The sequence below is a fragment of the Pelophylax lessonae genome, assembly GCF_965119305.1.
Source record: "Pelophylax lessonae genome assembly, chromosome: 12".
In the NCBI taxonomy this organism is placed as follows: Eukaryota; Metazoa; Chordata; class Amphibia; order Anura; family Ranidae; genus Pelophylax; species Pelophylax lessonae.
Window position 1 is genome coordinate 11,170,983 of NC_138779.1, and position 12,237 is coordinate 11,183,219.

Here is a 12,237-nt window from a genome sequence, read left to right on the forward strand (position 1 = left end):
TAAAACAAGGGCAACCTAGGTCCAATAGAGGTGCAGCCCCTTGGAGAAACAGCTCAACTAGCCAGATTGCATTACTTATTCACCTAACTCTCCACTACGCATATCCTAATACCAATAGCTGACCACTACAGTATGATGAACTATATATTCTGAAACAAAACTGAATGAAGCGAGGTGAAAAGTATGTGTGCAGGCAAGTCCCAATTTGAGACATATCAAGCTGTGTAGTTTGTGACCCTAAAACAACCCATATGGGGGGCAGTAATAGTTAAAATATCTTAGAGGTCGCTAGGCAATCCAAACAATTACCTCAATAGGGCAATAAAAACAGGTAGATTTAGCAGAAGGAAGAGAGCATAGCCAAGCCAGTCGGATAAAATGCAGAAGGCAAAGGGATCAAGCTCGTCAGCAAGCAGCATGTACAGAGACACCAAGTTCTTTCTTTGTCAAAATTATAAAAAATGTATCTAATTTTTCGCTTGTTTTCATTTCTTATTTCTTATTTTTTCATTTCTTATTTATGGCTTTGCATGTTACAAACATTATGCCAAACTCAAGGCACAAAAATACAGTATCAACCAGCCATTAAGTACAACATTTTTAGAAAATGAAAAAAATATATACCAATATTTTATTTTATTTTTATTTTTTTCTGTTATTACTTTTCTTTGACTTTTGTAAATTAAAAAAAATCTCCAATAAAAATATAAAAAAAAAAAATCTCAAACAATATTACTTAGCAGCTCGTTGTGATTTATTTCCAACATAAGCTCCTCAACCGAGCCCTTCCACAGTACCAAGATGTCGTCGATGTACCTTGGCCATAGAGCCACATGGTCCTATTATAAAAAAACACCTCAAACAATATAACTTAGCAGCTTGTTGTGATTTAATTCCAACATAAAGCTGTGAAGCTCCTGAACCGAGCCCCTCCACAGTACCAAGATGTCGTTGATGTACCTCAGCCATAGAGCCACAAGGTCCTATTAAAAAAAAGCCTCAAACAATATAACTTAGCAGGTCGTTGTGATTTATTTCCAACATAAAGCTGTGAAGCTCCTCAACTGAGCCCTTCTACAGTACCAAGATGTTGTCGATGTAATTCAGCCATAGAGCCACATGGCCGATTTACATCAAGGACCTTGTAAAGTGCCACCTCCTCCCTAGGTGAAGGCAGGCATAGGCTGGGGCACTTCTACAGTACCAAGATGTTGTCGATGTACTTCAGCCATAGAGCCACATGGCCGATTTACATCAAGGACCTTGTAAAGTGCCAACTCCTCCCTAGGTGAAGGCAGGCATAGGCTGCAGCACTTCTACAGTACCAAGATGTTGTCGATGTACTTTAGCCATAGAGCCGCATGGCCGATTTACATCAAGGACCTTGTAAAGTGCCACCTCCTCCCTAGGTGAAGGCAGGCATAGGCTGCGGCACTTCTATAGTACCAAGATGTTGTCGATGTACTTTAGCCATAGAGCCACATGGCCGATTTACATCAAGGACCTTTTAAAGCACCAGCTCCTCCCTAGGTGAAGGCCGGGGCCCAAGGGAGACCCATGGAGTTACCTCTCACCTGCCGGTGGCTATCTCCCAAAAGTTGAAAGCAATTATTATTGAGGGCAAACTCAAGAAGTTCCAACAGGACTTAATTCTGCGTCCCCATTAGGGGAAAGTTAACTTCCAAAAAGTGGGCCACCCCCATGAGGCCACACTCTCGCTTGGAAGCAACGTGTGGAGAGACTCCACATCAACACCAACTAACAGGGACCATTCTAGGATATTAGCCTGCCGAATCCTTAAAAGTACATCAGAGATATCCTGTACATTGGAGAAGTGTTTGACCACCTTCTCCCTAATGAGAGCATCCAGATATTTGCCAACCCTCTCTAGTGGTCTCTTGATGGTAGAAACGATGTCTTCCCGGTGGGTTATGGGAGGCACTTATGAAATAATATTGTTGGAAGGGCAGCATAAAAAATAGTACTGAAAACCCTTGAGTGGCCTACTCATTCCTTTTATCCTGTTTCTTCATTACTCAGTCCAAAATCCCTGGGAGATGGGGGACAAGTTAGGTTGGAGGGTGCCAGCCCTATAGAAAGAATGCATGCAATTGCACTTTAATGCAGTGCTGGACATTCTTCTTATAAAGCCCAGCATGCTTCTCAAACCCATGATTGCACCCCGCAATATATTTTTATTTGTAAAGAGTTTATGCAAGCGATAAAAAAACAAAAAAAAAACCCTTAGTTTTATAAACTTTTCAATTATAAAAAGTATAAAGTACATGTAAAGGCAAAATGTTTATAGTTTTGAATAGAATGTGGAAGGGCTAGAGCACTAACACTATTGGTCACTATTAGTCACACTTTTGGTCAGGGTGGTCGCGTGTGATGGAAATTGAACCTTTTTGAGGTATATAAGTAACATGAGGTATCTAAGGAACATGATGTGAGGAGAGATCTTCCAATGGGTAAACTTATTCTGTTGGCTGATCTCTCAGTAGAGCTGTCCCTTCACGATGTAGAGATATCCTCTTACTTCCTGATGTGGTCACTGGGATAAGAAGTGAAGTAAAACCTCTTTGATGGAACACAGGCAGAAAAAAAACCCCTCCAGAGCAACTTATCTAAAGAGGTGCTGGGAAGTTTCAAGCTTGTATATTTTAGTCAGATGAGGGGAAAACTTCAAAAAAGCTCAATAGCTCTAGTGAGGTCGCTCCCACACAGCAAATATTTCCCCATTGGGCACCCAACATAAGTTCAAACCTCAGAAAGAAGCACCAGGACAAAACAGGATGAAAGATTCCAGCCATATAGAAATATTCAACGCGCTTCAGGGCAACACCACTGTATCTTGATCAGGGCTACAAGAATAAACATAAAATAGAGTAATAACGATGAGAGATTATGTCTAAATATGCACATACACTCACCAGCCACTTTATTAAGTACACCTGTTCAATTGCTTGGTAATACAAATTGATAATAACATGGTAGCAACCCAACGCATTTAGGCATCTAGACATGGTGAAGACCACAACTCAAACCGAGCATCAGAATGGGGAAGAAAGGGGATTTAAGTGACTTTGAACGTGGCATGGTTGTTGGTGCCAGACGGGCTGGTCTGAGTATTTCTGGGATTTTCAGGCACAACCATCTCTTGGGTTTACAGAGAATGGTGGGAAAAAGATCAAATATCCAGTGAGCGGCAGTTGTGTGGAGGAATATGCTTTGTTGATGTCAGAGGAGAATGGTTCCAGATGATAGAAAGGCAACAGTAACTCAAATAACCACTAGCTACACCCAAGGTATGCAGAATATCCTCTCTGAATGCACAACACATCCCACCTTGAAGCAGATGGGCTATAGCAGCAGAAGACCACTCTGGGTGCCACTACTGTCTGCTAAGAACAAGAAAACTGAGGCTACCATTGGCACAGGATCACCAAAATAGGACAATAGAAGATTGGAAAAACGTTGCCTGGTCTGATGTCTGGATTTCAGCTGTGACATTCAGATGGTGGGGTCAGAGTTTGGCGTAAACAACATGAAAGCATGAATCCATCCTGCCTTGTTTTAACCGTTCAAGCTGATGGTGGAGGTGTAATGGTGTAATGGTGTGGGGGATATTTTCCTGGCACACTTTGGGGCCCTTAGTACCAATTGAGCATGGTTTAAACACAACAGCCTACCTGAGTATTGTTGCTGACCATGTCCATCCCTTTATGACTACAGTGTCCCCATCTTCTGATGGCTCCTTCCAGCAGGATAATGCACCATGTCACAAAGCTCCAATCATCTCACCACTGGTTTCTTCACCATGACAATGAGGTCACTGTCCTCCAATGGCCTCCACACTCACCACATCTCAATCCAATATTGTAGAGCACCCATGCTATCATGTCAATATGGACCAAAATCTCTCAGTATTCCACACCTTGCTGAATCTATGCCATGAAGAATGAAGGCAGTTCTGAATGCAGAAGGGGGTCCAAACAGGTACTAGCAAGGTGTACCTAATAAAGTGGCCGGTGAGTGTATATGAGTAAAAACCTCAAATTATAAAAGCACATAAAATAACAAAATGGTTTCATGAACTTGTTCCAGTGGAATAAAAAATGCCAAAGGACATACCTTTCATCCTTTTCATTCAATTGAGGCATTTCCCCCAAAACACACTGCTTGTCAGTGGCGGCTGGTGCATTGGGGGCGCAGGGGTGCCGCCGCCCCTATCCATGCGTCTGGCCCCCTAATCTACATGCAGGGCGCCGGACGCATGGATTCCAATGCGTTTTTTTTTTTTATTATTATTCAAGCACGTGATTAGAGCCAGAGGCTCTATTAGGCTTCAAAAAAAGGGTGGGCTTGGGGTGAAGAGCACTGCGCCCTGAGCCCACTAATATTCGCAATTATCACACTGATTCTCCTCCCAGCCAATCAGGAAGTGGGTCCTGAGACCCGTTTCCAGATTGGCCGAATGGAGAGGCCATACTATTGGCCAAGGAGGAGGAGGAGGGAGGAGACGCAGGGGAAGCCGCCGCCGCTGCCTGCCCTCCACGTCAGTCCAGGTGAGTGAGCCGGCGACGGGGGCGGAGAGGGGGATTGTTATGGTGTGCAAGCTGGTGTGATCCGGGGGGTATGGTGTGGTCCGTCTGCTGCCCCCCCCCCCCCCCCGACCCATGGAGCACCAGCTGCCACTGTTGCCTGTTCTTGCATTCAGTCTTTTTATTAAACAAGATTAGAAAGTAGTAGATAGAATAGAGCCCCTGCCAGGTTTTTATTGCTGTCTGTGTCCCCATTAGGGAGATTTACCCTCTCTATTTACCTTATCTACCGATCTTCCCCAGAGTAAAGGTGAAAGTAAATCCCAAATTTTGGGTTGCCATCAGAACAGGAATAGAGGGGAAATCTTCCAAAGAGGACGCTAGACAACCAGGGATTCCCCCAGTTTAGAGCTCTTTCCGTTCACTTCCTGTTGTGGTTATCTGAAAGGAAGTGAAGGGAAATCTCCCCAATGGAACGTGGAGGGCAAAATTTATTTGACAGGGGTTATAACCCTCCCTTAACTTATCATACATGGAAAAAAATGTTTTGGCTTCAGTTCTACTTTAAGTTGGCATTACTTTGAGGCTGGCTATAGAACTGAAGGTCCTCTTGATGTCTGACTGAGAGTGTCTGTGCAGTCAACTAATGCCTCGTTTCCACTGAGCGGATTGGTTCGGGTCGGTTTGGTGCGGTACGCTATTTTGAGTGTTTCCATTATGAAAGTGGCCCATACAACCGAACCAAACCGCACCATTCCTGGTCCTCCTTCAGATGTAGGGCCATAGGAAATGGAACGGTACGGTTAGGATGGAGCTACTGGTGTCACACGATACATTCCACTGATTGGTGGACAGGAAAACGTCAATGCTCACATCAAACTAAAGCACGTGAACCCTGCATGACCCCTGGTGGTCCGACTTGCAGTGGAAACGCTCACCTGAATAGGCTGGACCATTCTAACCCTTCCAAACTGTACCGTCCCGAACCGTTCCGCTCAGTGGAAACGAGACATAACTGACTTCTTGATAACCTGGTGTCTTTCAGCTCCCCAATGCGCACAGCAGCCTGATATCAAATAATGGCACTTTTCCACTGCAAGTACCGGCTAGTACCGGCTCGGCTCTACTCGGCCCTGCTTGGCCCGGTTTGCTTTTCCACTGCGGTACCGCATGGTATAGTGTCGGAACGGTTCGGTACGGTACGGTATAGGTTTGCTTTTCCACTGAAGTAGTACTAAAGTTAAGTGGGTGGGATAACAATGGGGTGGGTGTGATTCTCTGACCAATCAGTGGCTAGTAGTGACTGCATGCAAAGGATTGTGGGATATGGTACCAGTTTGGTACCTGTTGGAACCACAATCGAGTAGGTACTGTTTTTTCAGAGCCGTACCGTACCGTTCAGTTCCATGCAGTGGAAAAGCAAACCTATACCGTACCGTACCTAACCGTTCCGACCCTATACCATGCGGTACCGCAGTGGAAAAGCACAAAAGCGTGCCGAGCCGGTACGGTTCTATGCAGTGGAAAAGCGCCATAAGAGTGTTTAAAATTGTTCAAATTCCATGCAATGGGCGTTTGGAAAGACAGTTATGGTCAGCACTGAGGAGTCCTCTTAGCTTTAAGAATCATCCTTTATGTAAGTACCTTGACCATTCAGATTCTTACATAAGCCCACTCTTGACTGGTTCTCTTTACATGTTGATACATTGTATACATTCTGAGAAAGCTACTTACCAAGATGGGGAACCCCATTAGAAAGTCGTATATAAACACAATCCCAGATATCAAATAAGTAATTTGAAGAGAAGTCTTAATGGGCTCCGACCCGTCTATGGAGGACCTCCTCTTCCCATGAGCATCCTCCACCACAATGGTGGGCACGTTGAATTTGTTCTTGTCTATGTTCTGCCCGGTTTGCATAGAAAACGTCTGAAAAAGTGAGATGCCGATACAGACCACTCCAACCACCACGCTGCCACTGATCAGCAGGAGGAAACACAGGCCAAAGCCCAGTCCGATCTCCGTCACGATGAAGCGGCAGTCCCCAGAGTAGAACCTCTGGGTGGGATTGTGCCATCCGACAGCGGGTAAAGTGGAGAGAATGAATGACACCATCCAAATGCCCATGACGGTGTGCACGGCTTGCTTCTTTGTATTGCTTAACCTGGAAACATGACAAGAATTAAAGGGACATGTCACTCTTTTTTATTTAATTATAACTCTACTTTTATTAAGAAAAAAAAAAAAAGCACTGCCTTCTGGGTGATTTATGTACATTGTAGGAATTTTAACAAACTTTGTAGCAGATTCCTGCCTATTTCTGTTTTGAAGAAAAAGCTGTTTGCTTCATCAAGTCCTTCAGAGACTGATTCTAGAATTTGAGGGTCTGGTTTATTATAATCGCCTGGTGCACTCTCAGTCTTCTAAGGAGGAAAACTGCAGAAGTAGGTAAAAAATGAAGTTCCTATTGCAAGGGGTGCCTAAAATCTAACTTTTATTTTAGTGAAGGCATCACCAGGTTTCCATATTGCACTGAACATTTCTAACATTTTTATAAAATTACAGTGAGTTTAGGCTACAATGGAAAGGAAAATTTTAATATGCTGAAATAAGAATTTCAGGCATGGATATTAATACATAGTTACTGTACGATCTTCCAGCTTAGCTCAATGTAACTATGAATACCATACTTGTGGGATCCCTCTAAAACAGGGGTCTTCAAACTATGGCCCTCCAGTTGTTCAGGAACTACAATTCCCATCATGCCTAGACATGTATGTGAATGTCAGAGTTTTACAATGCCTCATTGGACGTGTAGTTCCGCAACAGCTGGAGGGCCGTAGTTTGAGGATCCCTGCTCTAGAAGTTGGAAATGACTTTGGTAGGCACCACTACTACACTGCTACTCCAGTGATCTCCACTAGCTTCCAGGTTCCGTGCTGAGCAGCTGCCCTACTGCATTGTGTACACAAAATATCGGCCACTCAGCACAGGCACCAGAAACGTAATTAGAATCTTCAGGGCCCCGATACAAGAACCCATGAAGGGCCCCCCCCTAACCCTCAGATGGGACTCTTCCCTCTGAGCTTGTGGCCCTTTACTCCCTTTGCGAGGCCCTTTATTACAGTCCCACAGTGGGACCTTTTCACATGTCCTGTAGTGGGCCCCCTCCCTGCTGTCTTGACCTCCTTCCCACAGTGGCGGTACGCCAGGGCCCAGTTGCAAGTGCAACCTTTGCAACCCTGGTAGTTCCGCCATTGGTGCCAGCAGTACTGTGTTTGTTAGTAAGGCAGTGGATGTGGTCAGTAGGGCAGTGGATGTGGTCAGTAGGGCAGTGGATGTGCCCGGTAGAGCAGTGGAAGGGGACAGTAGTTAATTTTTATTTTTTTTACAATTTAATTTTTTTATTATTTTTTACCATTTTTCTACCAGCCCGTTGGGGGGCTTTGGTGAGATATCAGGGATCTAAACAGACCTCTGGTGTTTCACCTTTGAGACAGAGATAGGGGAATGAGGACACATCAGCCTCAGCTGCACAGAATGAATGGACAGGAATAGCTCTGTACAGAGGCTTCCCATTCATTCACAAACTGAAGCCTAGTAAACACAGTTTACTAGGCTTGAGTTATGAATAGACACAGGAGTGATAATTACCGATCACTCACTGTGAAGGTGAGTGATCGGTAATGAAGGGGGAGTTAAATATCTAATTTATCGGGAAGAGCCGATAAATGACATATTTACCTGCCCCTTCCCCCGCTCTTCAACCTGAAAGCATCCTTTGCTGCAGCTGCCGGGAGAGGGGGGGGGGGAAGCCAGGAGCGCTGCGGGGGGGGGGGAAGGGCAGTCAGGGGAGCACACAGGGGCCTGGAGGCAGCAGGAAACAAGTAATCTGGATAGGAGGGGCAGTGTGGGCAGCATATAGAGGTACTGATGCCCTCCCCTTTCTACCTGCAGCCGCTGAATGCCGGGGAGAGGAAGAGGAGGAGAAGCTGGCTTTCAATGGCTGCAGAAGGAAAGTGGAGTGCATCGGTTCCTCTATACGTCGCTCCTTCTATCCAGATGTAGCACCATATATGACAGGGGAGCTGCACGGCCCCCTGAAGCATGTAGCCGGGTCACAATTGCGACCCCTCTGACCCCTATAGTTACGCCTCTGACAGGCACCATTAAGAGAATGTTTTTTTCTCAATAAATGTAAAACATTCTCTCATTGGATAATGTAGAGAGCTCCCCTTCAAGACCAGTGTAATCCAGCTGTATAGAATTTATTGTACTCACCCTTTGTAGGTCACTTCTCTGGAATTTCTCTAATTTGTTCTTTTCTGTAACCCCTCAACTCAACCCTTGTCAAGTTACAAAAAAGAAAGGCTCAAGCACTAGAATAGCCTTAATATTCACCTCTCTTCTACCATCCCTTTGTTCCAGTGCTGAAGCCTCTGTAAGATTCTTCCAGGAGTCAGATGCCCATGTCCTCCCCTGATGGCATGGTTCCATCCTCCGACCCATACATACCTATAGGATCAGAGGCATAACTAGAACCTTCAGGGCACCGGTGAAAGAAACCATGAAGGCCCCCCCCGAACCCCTGGCCGGGGCCCTTACCTTTAAGCCGGAGGCTCCTCCCACTGATCCTGGGGCCCTTTACTCTCGTTGTGGGACCCTTTCACAAGTTCTGCAGTGGGCCCCCTTCCTGCCATCTTGGGGCCTTCCCACGATGGTGGAATGCCAGGGCCCTGTCACAAGTGTGACCTTTGCGATCCTGGAAGTTCACTCACTGGTGTCAGTAGTTTTTATTTTTTTGGTATTTTAATTGTATTATTTTTTATCATTTTATTTAATTTGTTTACACTGTCCCTGACTATGACTCATCACCCCGGTACAACCACTTAAAGTCAGCCAACGTAGGTCTATGTGGTTGGTCATTAAGTGGTTAAAGGGGTAAAACCTTTCCGGGGCTGAAGTGGTTAAAAAATCTGGTCACCTTACATTAAGGGGGAAAATCTTCCGGTCCAGAAGTGGTTAATGCATAGAATGAATTAACCACTTGCCGACCGCTCACATTGAACCTACTGCGGCAAAGTGGTTCGTTATCGTCCAGCGACGTAGACCTACGTCACCAGACTCCTCCCCTTGTGGGCGGCGCACACGCGCCGCCAGAGGCTCGCTCCCACTGTTTTCAGTCACAGCGGGAGTCGGGCCAGGGGAGGAGCGATGGTGATCACTGCCGCTCTTCCCCGATTGTCGGGGATCGAGTGTGGAGATCCGCCAGCTTGTGTAAACAAAGCGGGCGGATCTCCTAAGTGACAAACAGGGTCAGATTGCAGGGTTCAGCATAGCTCAACCTGCGATCTGTCCCTGTGTCACTCAGTCCCCTCCCCCCACACACGTCAGTAAGCACCAGGCATACATTAACCCCTTGATCACCAATAAAAGTTAACCCCTTCCCTGCCAGTGTAATTTTACAGTAACAGTGCATATTTATAGCACTGATTACTGTAGTAATGTCACTGGTACCCCCAAAAGTGTAAAAAATGTCAGTCAGGGGTCCAATCTGTCCGCCGCAATGTCGCAGTCCCACAAAAAAAAATCGCAGATTGCCGCCAGATCGCTGCCATTACTAGTTAAAAAAAAAAAACAATAAAAATGACATAAATTTCCAGTAGTTAGTAGCTGCGATAACTTTTGCGCAAACCAATCAAAATACGCTTATTGCGATGATTTTTATTACCAAAAATATGTAGCAGAAAACAAATTGGCCTAAAATGATAAAAAAATTTTGATTTTTAAATTTTTTTGGGGTGAATTTCATATAAAAAATGTGAAAAATATTGTTATTTTTTCAAAATTTACGCTCTTTTTTTTGTTTATAGCGCAAAAAGTAAAAATCGCACCTTCCGGTCATAAAGCGGTTAAAAACACGCTCATTGAGAATTTTTTTTGTCAAAGACATGTAGCTAAATACATTTTGGCCTAAATATATGACAAAAATTGAATAGATTGGATATTTTTTAACTGTCAAAGTAGAAAATATTGTTATTTTTTCAAAAATGTCGCATTTTTTAATTAATATCGCAAAAAATGAAAATCGCACAGGTGATCAAACACCACCAAAAGAAAGCTCTGTTTGTGGGAAAAAAAGGACGTAAATTTTGTTTGGGTACGGCGTTGCACGACCGCGCAATTGTCAGTTAAATTCGCACAGCGCCGAATCGCAAAAAGTGGCCCAGACGTAAGACAGCAAAATCCTCCGGTGGTAAAGTGGTTAATTATAAAAAGAAATGCGGATCATGGTAAAGCAGCTTTATTAGAAAATATTGTCTTTCTTCATTAACAAACTTTTCCACTCCGCACCTTCAATCCCAGTCCTGCAAGGAGTCATTGTCACTCCATCTTCTGCACTTTCAGCTCTCTCCCTGATCTTCTATATCCCTTCATATAATAATAATATAACACTCTATCCAAGCATGATATATATCTCCCTCCACGTTCAAGGAGAAAACGACACAAGCACTGAGCCATGAATTCATTGTAGATCTGAAGGTCATTGCAGGAACCTCGCTTTCTAGGTCAGCAAAGCTCATACATAAACATGCCAAGCTGCTATAAATGGGGAATTTATTATAGCATCCATTCTTAGCATGACTCCGAGATCCATTAACGTGCGCTTTGTTGTAATACGCTCCGCGTTAACCACTTATTTTTAACTTTTTTTTTTTTTTTCTTGCAAGCTGAAAGAATTGATTGGGAAATTGTATATTTTCTTCTATTTTTTTTTATTTTTTTGCTGGCTGTGGATTTCCGACGTCGCCTTGCTAATCTAGAATTTCCACATTACCAGAAGAGAAAAGAGAAAATAATAATGTCCAATAATAATCCGACGCTGCTCTGCCCGGGCACCTTTCCTATGTAATTACTGCCTAATGCGGTCCTGAAAGCGGAGGAGCTTTGTGTCGATCGATACATATTTATTACTGCACCTCCAGTATTGATTTATGTGTTTATTTGCTATTTTTTTTTTTTTGGTGAGTCGGAAAATGGAAGAAATCAGACTGGAGTTTTGCCTGAGCACTGACCAGTTTTTAAAGGGAAGGTACAGTTCAAGTGTTTGTGATACACAGGTGAATGTCATCAATAGAGGCGTAACTAGAACCTTCAGGGCCCCGGTGCAAGAAACCATAAAGGGCCCCACGGACCCCTGGCCGGGGCCCTTCCCTTCAAGCCTGGGGGTCTTCCCACTGATCCTGGGGCCCTTTACTCTCATTGCGGGGCCCTTTATTACGGTGATTTCCATTAGTGTCTGGTCCGAGGCGTAACCAGAATCTTCAGGGCCCCGGTGCAAGAAACCATGAAGGGCCCCACGGACTCCTGGCCGGGGCCCTTCCCTTCAAGCCTGGGGGTCTTCCCACTGATCCTGGGGCCCTTTACTCTCATTGCGGGGCCCTTTATTACGGTGATTTCCATTAGTGTCTGGTCTGAGGCGTAACCAGAATCTTCAGGGCCCCGGTGCAAGAAACCATGAAGGGCCCCCCGGACCCCTGGCTGGGAGCCTTTACCTTCAAGCCTGGGGCTCTTCCCACTGATGCTGGGGCCCTTTAGTCTCGTTGCGGGACCCTTTCACAAGTTCTGCAGTGGGCCCCCTTCCTGCCATCTTGGGGCCTCCCCACAGTGGTGGAATGCCAGGGCCCGGTTG

General features: G+C 45.0%; 1 protein-coding gene across 1 annotated transcript in view; it reads right to left on the reverse strand.

Moving 5' to 3' along the window:
• Positions 1-12,237, reverse strand: part of GPR153 (G protein-coupled receptor 153) — a 170,395-nt gene that overhangs the window by 61,665 nt on the left and 96,493 nt on the right. Inside the window, exon 3 of the mRNA XM_082273312.1 lies at positions 6,279-6,708. Coding sequence (XP_082129438.1) covers positions 6,279-6,708 — 430 coding nt within the window. The remainder of the gene's footprint in view (positions 1-6,278; positions 6,709-12,237) is intronic.